General features: G+C 43.8%; 3 protein-coding genes across 4 annotated transcripts in view; 2 read left to right on the top strand and 1 right to left on the bottom strand.

Annotated features, from left to right (window-relative positions):
- Window positions 1–7,378, bottom strand: part of LOC137487203 (butyrophilin subfamily 1 member A1-like) — a 14,630-nt gene extending 7,252 nt beyond the window's left edge. For both annotated transcript variants that reach the window (XR_012382954.1, XM_073907808.1), the window contains exons 1-4: window positions 6,844–7,378; window positions 1,302–1,664; window positions 703–996; window positions 176–274 (exon numbers count right to left, since the gene is read on the bottom strand). Coding sequence is in view for 1 of the 2 variants with exons in the window: in XM_073907808.1 (XP_073763909.1) it covers window positions 176–274; window positions 703–996; window positions 1,302–1,664; window positions 6,844–6,895 (808 nt within the window). In the remaining variant the exon portion in view is untranslated. The remainder of the gene's footprint in view (window positions 1–175; window positions 275–702; window positions 997–1,301; window positions 1,665–6,843) is intronic.
- alpk1 (alpha-kinase 1) overlaps window positions 1–8,720 on the top strand; it is an 859,942-nt gene that overhangs the window by 325,782 nt on the left and 525,440 nt on the right. The gene's annotated exons all lie outside the window — the stretch shown is intronic.
- Window positions 1–8,720, top strand: part of si:cabz01076231.1 — a 758,238-nt gene that overhangs the window by 695,964 nt on the left and 53,554 nt on the right. The window lies entirely within an intron of this gene.

The raw sequence follows: 8,720 nt of genomic DNA, 5'->3' as shown, positions 1-8,720 counted from the left end.
CACCCCCAAATATCAGAGTTTCTTTGGCTCAGTGCTGATAGTGGAGTGGTTGACAAGTCATAGGTGTGTGTCTGTAGAGGGTGTTACAACAGCTTTGAATGCAGCTTCATCAGTCAATATCAAGAACTGGAACTCTCTGTTATGATTTATAATGAATATTTTTATCCAAACCTACCTGTTAGTTTGCCTCTGTATTTGTAGAGGATAAGTCCAGCAACACCCAGAAGAGCACAGAAAAGAAGGGTGAAGGTGATAAACAGAGGCTTCCATGGGTCTGAAGAATTTGACAGAGAAATCAGATGAACATCAACACCTTCAGCCATATTAATCAGTCATTTAAAGTAGACAAATCGAAGTCTCTCTAGAAATATCATCTGCATTATAAACCGGATAGATCAAGAAAGTACACACACACACACACACACACACACACACACACACACACACACACACACACACACACACACACACACACACACACACACACACACACACACACACACACACACACACACACACACACAACAAGCACACATTCAACTACTCCATTTACTTTCAAGGATGCCTCTTTAGCTGTGCATCAAAGAGAAAATAAGTATATTTGATATTAAGTTTTTTTAAAAACATTTAAAGTTTCAGAAATGTTTATTTGTCCTGTGTGACTTTACATATCCAGCAACTTTAATCAATAAGTGTACTAACCTGAGGAGATAAAGCCCTGTATGTCCATATTTCCCTCTTTGGACTCTCCAGTTGTGGTGGACACAGAGCAGGAGACCAGCTGAGCGTCTGATGGAGAGACGGTGGTCCAGCTGTGGACAGAGAATAACCCGTCTGCTGCCCGATGGAGAGACACTCCTGCAGGACGCAGAGTCTTTCCCTGGTCTGATGTCCACGTGATGTTTGGCTCGGGGTACCAGCCGCTGGAGCTACAGCTGACGTTCAGCCGGCCGTCATCCAGAGCCCTGGGGAAGAGGACAGGAGCAGATCCTGGAGCTGGACCACCAGAGACAGACCATCAGACCAGCACAAACACACAAACACTTCAGTAAACACATCACTAGCGGACAGCAGAAGACTGCTTGACTATTTTAAAAGAGCAATTCACTTCCAGAATGAAATGTCCTCACTTCCCTCTTCTGCTAAACACAACAGATTTATTTTCTTCTTCTTCAAGATGTCACTGCTGGGTTGTAGAGAATCAGCTGGAAGAGGAGCTGAATGTTGCTCAGTCATTCTGTAAGTGAACTACTCCTTCAATTGTGGAGGGATTATGGTGTTAAACGCTGGGTTTGACTGACCTGTGACTTTGAGCTCCAGCTCTGCACTGTCATATGCACTGTGTCCACTGACGTAGCAGTGAAATGGACCTTCATCCTGAATGGTGATCTTCTCCAGCTGCAGAGACACATCTCCACCCTTCAGTCCTCCAGAATGATCTGAGCGTGGTGTCAGAGAGCTGCGGTTCCTGAAGGACTCCTCCTGTTTGTCTTGTATCCTGCCATGTTCATAGAGAAGTACAGGGGTTTTGAACTGCTTTTGACGGTACCAGCGGATCTCCATAGCTTCAGCATTCTGGGCCGGAGAGATCCAGCAGGGCAGAATAACTGTGGAGCCCACATGAGCCACTACAAAACCAGGAGGAACCTTGACGGTGATCGACACTGATGGACAAACACACAGGTTAGTCTGCATCTACAGTTGCTTGCTCATTGCACACAGGGCCTCAGCCCATGCAGGAAGCATCAGTTAATCACAGTCTGCCAGTGCCCGGCAGTGTGTACCAGTGCACCATGCCTATCTAGGAACTTGATCATACATTCAGCGCTGAAGTTTTCTCGTAAGCCGCTTTCAGCTCTTGATGATGGGTAGGAGCAATGTGTCTTGTGTCTGGGGGTCCAGCATGTGGATATGGTGCTTGTGAGCAGCCCATGCCCTCACTGTGAGAGTATGACTGTTGTGCTGCAGTGGTCATCATGACACACACAGCTTAAAGTGTGAGACACCTTTGCTACTCCCTGCATTGGGGTGAGTGTGCAAGGTGACCTGAGGGTCAAAATAGGAGCTTAACAACCAGGCAAACCCATGTGCTCCTCTCGCTCCCCAGCAGCAAGACTTGTCTAGGCTGCAGACGATTGCGTGGGTACTTCCTTTAGGTCAGCTCTGCTTTTTTTCCATCACCTTTGTGTACCGTACTCAAAGAAAGCTATGCCCCCCAGGGGTGTGAGCTCAAGGAATGCTGCCTCTCCCTGGGCATAAGCATACAGCTCTTCTTTAACAGACATCTGTGGAGCTATACATTCAGGAGGTTCTATAATCCTCGAGTGGAGCCAGTTTCCTCCCTGATGCTGAGAAACACCTCCCATTGACCAAACTAAACTCAATGTTGAAACACTTCAACAATGCCATTCTCCCTTACCCCAATATGTGTGCTCTTACTTTGCTCTGCTTGTAGGTTTGGTGGAGAACCATGGAGAATTCCTCCAATGCTCACATCACCTGACTCCACCTGGCCTACTAGGTTGCATCTGTGCCTGCTTGATCAACCAATGTTCTGGAGATCGGTGTCTGTTAAGCATGGTCCCCTTTTAAGTGGACCTCTTCTTCCCTACCAGCTACTATCATACTCATGAGTAGTGCCCCCCATAGCCCACCAGTCTCTGCTATTTAAGTAGCAGGTGACCACTGCAGCATACTTCCCCTTTGGGACTTCAATGCTTTCACATTGCATCCACCTAGATGATGCAAGACACAGCAGCTGATTGATGGAGAGGAGACAGAGTGATGAAGCCAGTTATGATATGGGGATGTTAGGAGGCCATGATGGACAGAGGCCAGTGGGCAGATTTGGCCAGGATGCCGGGGTTAAACCCCTACTCTTTTACCAAGGACATCCTGGGATTATTAATGAGCACAGAGAGTCAGGAGCTCACTTTAACAGCTCATCTGAAAGACGGCGCTCACTGAGCAGTATAGAGTCCCCTTCACTATACTGGGGCATTAGGACCCACACAGACCGCAGGTTGAGCGCCCCCTGCTGAACTCACTAACACCACTGCCAACAGCAGCCTAGTGTTCCCATGTGGTCTCCCATCCAGGTACTGACCAGGAGCAGCCCTGCTTAACTTCAGGGGGCGAGGATTATAGAGTTGCAGAGAGCTACCTGCCGGCAAAGGCTGTCAATGAGGGTAAATAATTACGACTTTAACTGTATATATCACGGGAGCGGTCTGCTCTAAATGGACAGCAGGTGACCAAAGAGTTCATATATAATGGGTGTGGTCTGGTGCAGAATAAGGGCTTACTCACACTATGCCATTCGTACCGTGCCCAGGCCCGTTTCCCGGATCGTTTGAGAAGTGTGAGTGCGCTGAATCGGGCTCAAGCATGGTTCACTTGGCCGGCCCTGGCCCGGTTGGAAGAGGTGTGCCTGAGCGCGGATCACTTGGGCTTTGGCGCGGTACGCTTGTGTGTGAGTGCAAAACGCGCCAAAGCCCAGATTGTGTGTTGCAGATATCTCTAAATGAATTTTGACTAGTCAAAAATCCAATTCAATATGGTGATATGCCCGATATGGTGTGAGTGCGGGCCGTCGGGGGAGACGGGAGGGGGACAAGCGTGCTTTGGCCCGGTTCGAGGCAACTGTACCTAGTGTGAGTACGGCCTAAACCCATTGGGAAGTAAAATGAGGGATGCAGGGCACAAAGTAACTCTTTGTTTTTGGGCAAATAATGAACAAAGCAATGGGGTTAGCCTAACCATATTTGTTTACAAACAAAACACAAGCCTCTCTTACAAATGAGCACTGACTGGATGATTGTCGAGCCTATCATTCCAGTGCAGTATCACCAAAGGTGAGTAAAAATGTTACAGTTTACGCCATTGGCAGTGCCAGTTGCAACAGGGGGTTTGTTTCAAAGCTTGCTAAAAAAAGTATGAAAAAAAAATGTAAAAAAAAGAATTTACATAATGTAAATTCAGTTAGGTTTAAATAGTAGGCTAAGTCTTCCTAGGTCTTAAGCGGTCTGCAGCCGCTTGACTCAGTTTTCTTGCAGCACAGGAATACGTTACCGAATAAACCGGAGTGGTGGTCGGGTGTAATTTGAACAGCAGTGGGCGGTCAAACAATATAGCACTCCTGAGAGAAAGAGCATGCTCTCCAGAGAGAGAGAGAGAGAGAGGGAGAGAGAGAGAGAGAGAGAGAGAGAGAGAGAGAGAGAGAGAGAGAGAGTGTGTGTGCATCCGCCATAGTGCTGTGTGTGTTAAAGAGAGAAAATAAGAGACAGAGCACTACTGCTTTGCACTGCTGCCCTTTTTTCACTGTCTGAGCAGCGCTGCTCTGCTTTGGCAATATGAATGTAGTTATTTGTTATGCCAATTGTCTGTGGAGGTTTGTATTTTTGTGCTTTCTCCCTCTGTTTTGCTTGTCTCCTCTCGCTCTCCTTGTCTGTCATTCACTCTTTGTCTCGTCCTATCACCTTTTGTTCCGCTATTTCTCTCTCCCAGGTACCAGCTGGTTGGATCCTGAGCCTCTCACTCCTCATTAGGGCCTTTCTTCGTTGACCAATCAGGCTTCGTTCCGCGGACTTAAAGGCTGATTTATACTTCTGTGTCAAACGCTGGCATATGCTACGGCGCTGACGCATAGCCCTTCCCCATGGCCGTCGGCGTCGCTGACGTGCATCTCTCAAAAAATGTAACTACATGTCGCAACAACGCGTAGCGTAAGCTCTGTGATTGGTCGGCTTGGTAGCGCTGAGGAGTCTAGGCGGGACCGAGAGCCGCACGAATGGTGCGAGCCTGATGGAGCGATTGTTTACAAGTGTGGAGTCCCGTGAAGGAGCTCCAGATGGAAAGTTGTTTTGTGTTTACCTCACAGTTAAAGTTGTTGCACGTCCGCCGGTTCTTGCCTCAAAATGAGCGAGTTTGAGCCACTTGTACATCCAGGAAGTGTTCAGGAAAACAAAACAGCAGCGAAGAAACTCGACACAGAGGAACATTTACACCTCACTGCCAACTAGCGTTTCAGAAGTGTTAATGCAGACCAACAGAGACAGCGCGCAGAAGCATAAATGCACAGCTGCGCGCGTTGAAAGCGCCGTGAGTTACGACGGTCACTTGACGCAGAAGTATAAACCAGGCTTTAAATTCAATCGGCAGGTCTTGTTTGACAGAGGGCTGTACGTGTTGGTTTGTGTTCGCTCGTCTCTGATTATGCTGTATGTTTTGTTCTGTGTCTCAAAATAATTACACACTAATGTAGTTTAATTCAATATGGCTAAACAGTTTATCATTTCTGGGGGGGGGGGGTTAGGGGGGTATGTCGCGGGAAAACTGAAGACCGGGGGGGGTGGGGGGTGTTGCTAGGGCACTTCAGATCACTTTGGAAGGGCACTTTCTATTCAGGACTAAAAATGGCATGTGCGCTGCACAGGTTGAGCCCTGTGTGTGCACGTGCCTGAGTTTATGTTATTGGCGTCGCAAACGCTGAAGATTTCAGGGTTTTTTTTCACATTTTGATTTTTATTAGCGAGTTTAGAGGGGATCTTGTGTTCTAGCTTAGGTGGCTTTTGGTTTTGTTTGGTTTGTTTGGTTTTGTTTGTTGCTTTGCTTTGGCGCCACTCTAATTCCTTTTCCCCTGAAACTTTTAGTTTGATTTTATTTCTGTTTGCTTTTTTATGCATTATACAAAGCGCACACATATAAGCCTTTCTCTTGTTGGCTTCATCTCTCTTCTCCTCATAAGAAAAATAAACTAATTAATTGTTATAAATTAGTTTGTGTTCTTGCGTATTTTCCATCCACCTACTCCAGTAATAATCTAATATTCTAAATGTTACGTTTACTCTCCCTAGACAACTTATTAAATCATAACACCAATAAAGCACCTAAATGTGAAATGTGAAGGTGAGAGTGCGCGCATCCGCTGTGGTGCTGTGTGTGTGTGTGTGTGTGTGTGTTTGTTTGTGTGTGTGTGTGAGTGTGTGTGTGTGTGTGTGTGTGTGTGTTTGTTTGTGTGTGTGTGTGTGTGTGTGTTTGTTTGTGTGTGTGTGTGAGTGTGTGTGTGTGTGTGAGAATGAGAGAGTGCACGCATCTGCTGTGGTAATAGACTGACTGGACTCTAACATCCAGCTGGGTGTTTTGGAGGTCTATTTAATAGAGATGTGAACCTACACTGGTCTCATGGATCAGTTCGGTTACGATTATCATGCCATCGATTCAGTTCAATCTCTGCGCATCACGGTGCATTGACGATGTTTTCCATACACAGTGTTATATTTTACTTTACATTACTTTATATTTTACAGGCGCTGTTCAGCGATGAGTGACACTGATAAACGGCAGTGGTGCAGTGTTGCCAGATTGGGCGGTATTGGATGGGCATTTCGGCTAGTTTTGGATATGTTTTGGGCTGGAATCAGTCAGCTACATCTGGCAACACTGCAGCATTGATCACAGCGGATCCATGATAGACGCGGTGGCGAAAACTCTGCAGACACATGCTCATGTCTGTATTTAAGAGTTCTTTATTTTATTTTATTTTTTTGCTTTTTAAAAACTAGCTAATGTTCTCCTTTCAAATATTACAACACCTTTAAAGACGGTTGCAGTCCAGTTTGAGTGTCTTTCATGTGTTTTAACATTGATTAACACAATAGAAAAAACAGTAGAATAGACCATATCAGGTGTTCAACATACTAATAACTCGATAAAGAGCACCTCTGCATTCATACAGGGCAGTATAAACCATTGACAGAATTAATATATTACAACACACACACACACACACACACACGAATTGAAGACATTGGTGCAGATGTGTGTGTGGTGTCGTGTTCTTACCAGAGCAGTCTGTGAGCAGATTGAGCAGCAGAAGGACGATGATCGAGCGCATTTCTGTCAACACTTTCCAGAAGCAGACGAGTTTCTGACCAGACTGGAGAATCACGAGGACGGAACTCACCGCAGACACACACTCGAGCTCCGGGAAACACGGGGAAACCCGGTACAATGATGACTGTAGATCAGCCCGAGGCCTTCAGCGCATTAATGAGCAAATATAAAGAGATAATGGGTGAGAGGCTCAATGAAGCCGTGCACTGTTGAACTTTCGCTTTCTAAATGAAGCGTCATGACGTCACTAAACAGGTATGATCAGAGATTCTGCTCGGTGTGTTGAATTTGATCATCATTGCGCTGTAAAGGTGTGCCAGTGTGTTTTGTGCCGCTTGATTCTAATTTTATTTCTCTCTCTCTCTCTCTCTCTCTCTCTCTCTCTCTCTCTCTCTCTCTCTCTCTCTCTCTTTCAATTTAATTCAATAGTTGCTTTATAGGCATGACAATTGTTACAAATGTATTGCCAAAGCAGTTATAAAGTTTACATAAAAAAGTAACATACATAAATAATAAAAAACTGCACACAGTAAATAGTAGTAGTAGCAAAAAAGAAAAGATGATATTTATATAAAATAATTTAATAAAATATCAACAATACATCATATTATTCAATATATCACATTAATATTCAATATATTATATTATTATTCAACATTAATTATTCATACAAATCAATACAAAAATAGATCAGAAAAAAATACATTTTTTGGATAAAACAGTAACTCCCTCTCTCTCACAGTTCAGTTCGGTAATTGCTTTATTGGCATGACAAATGTTACACATGTATTGCCAAAGCAGTTAAGACATAAAGATATATCCATATAATAGTTAAATAAAAATATAAATAAAGTATCATATTATTATTCAATATATCATATCATTCATATCATGTTATTCATTTGTAACTAAAAAATTATCAATAAATCAGAATGACTACGCTAACTAATTAACTACATTTAACAATCAACATTTTAGGATAAAACCTTAATTAAAAAACAATAGTAATCATTATATTTACAATAATTAAATTATAATAATCTAGGTTTGTGTGTGTAGGCGCATCACTGATGTTTTTATTGGTCTTGGGTTTAGATCAATCCGAGCCCTTCAGCTCATTAACTGTCTAGTCTAAGGAGAAAATGTGCGAGTTTCTGAATGAGTCGTATCACTGTTTCACTTTCACTTCCTAACGCAGACAGACTGATGATGATGATGATGATGTCAAAATATTAACATCGTCTACAGAAATGTGCATTTTTCTGTACATATGTTACACATGGGAAAAATCTGTAAGTTTAATCTCTTTTTATATTTTAAAACGACACAACATGAGCAATTTAAGTCATCAGTGTGGCAATAATGGTGTCTTAATTACTGTAAAAATACAAACACCACAAAACTGCTGGTCCTCACAGCCTGAAACCTGCTTTATCTTTGTCACGGTCACACAAGACAGACAAGGATGGATATATCTTTAAGGGCATTTATTAATGCAGGGCAGTAAATGCAGAGAGATGACACAGGTGAGTGGTGAAGCAGAGAGAGAGCCATCTCACACACAGTTGATATGGTAAGCATCAGATCTACAGTTAAACACCAGATAAGCTTACTCACTTCCCTTAAACTGCTGTGTTTACATCCACAGACGAAAAGGGACATCCACGGAAGAATACGAGAGGGAGAGAAGATGAGGTGAACTATCAGACATTGATTCCAGCCAGTGAGTGAACAAAGGAGGTGAGTATATGTAGTGTGGTGATTGCAGGTGCAGGTAATCAGTATTCTGGTGATTGTTCACAGGTGAAGGTAATCAGTATTCTGGT

This window comes from Danio rerio, chromosome 7 (genome assembly GCF_049306965.1).
Source record: "Danio rerio strain Tuebingen ecotype United States chromosome 7, GRCz12tu, whole genome shotgun sequence".
NCBI classification, from domain to species: Eukaryota; Metazoa; Chordata; class Actinopteri; order Cypriniformes; family Danionidae; genus Danio; species Danio rerio.
Note: the sequence above shows the minus strand (reverse complement) of the source record. Positions and strands in the feature narration are given on the sequence as shown.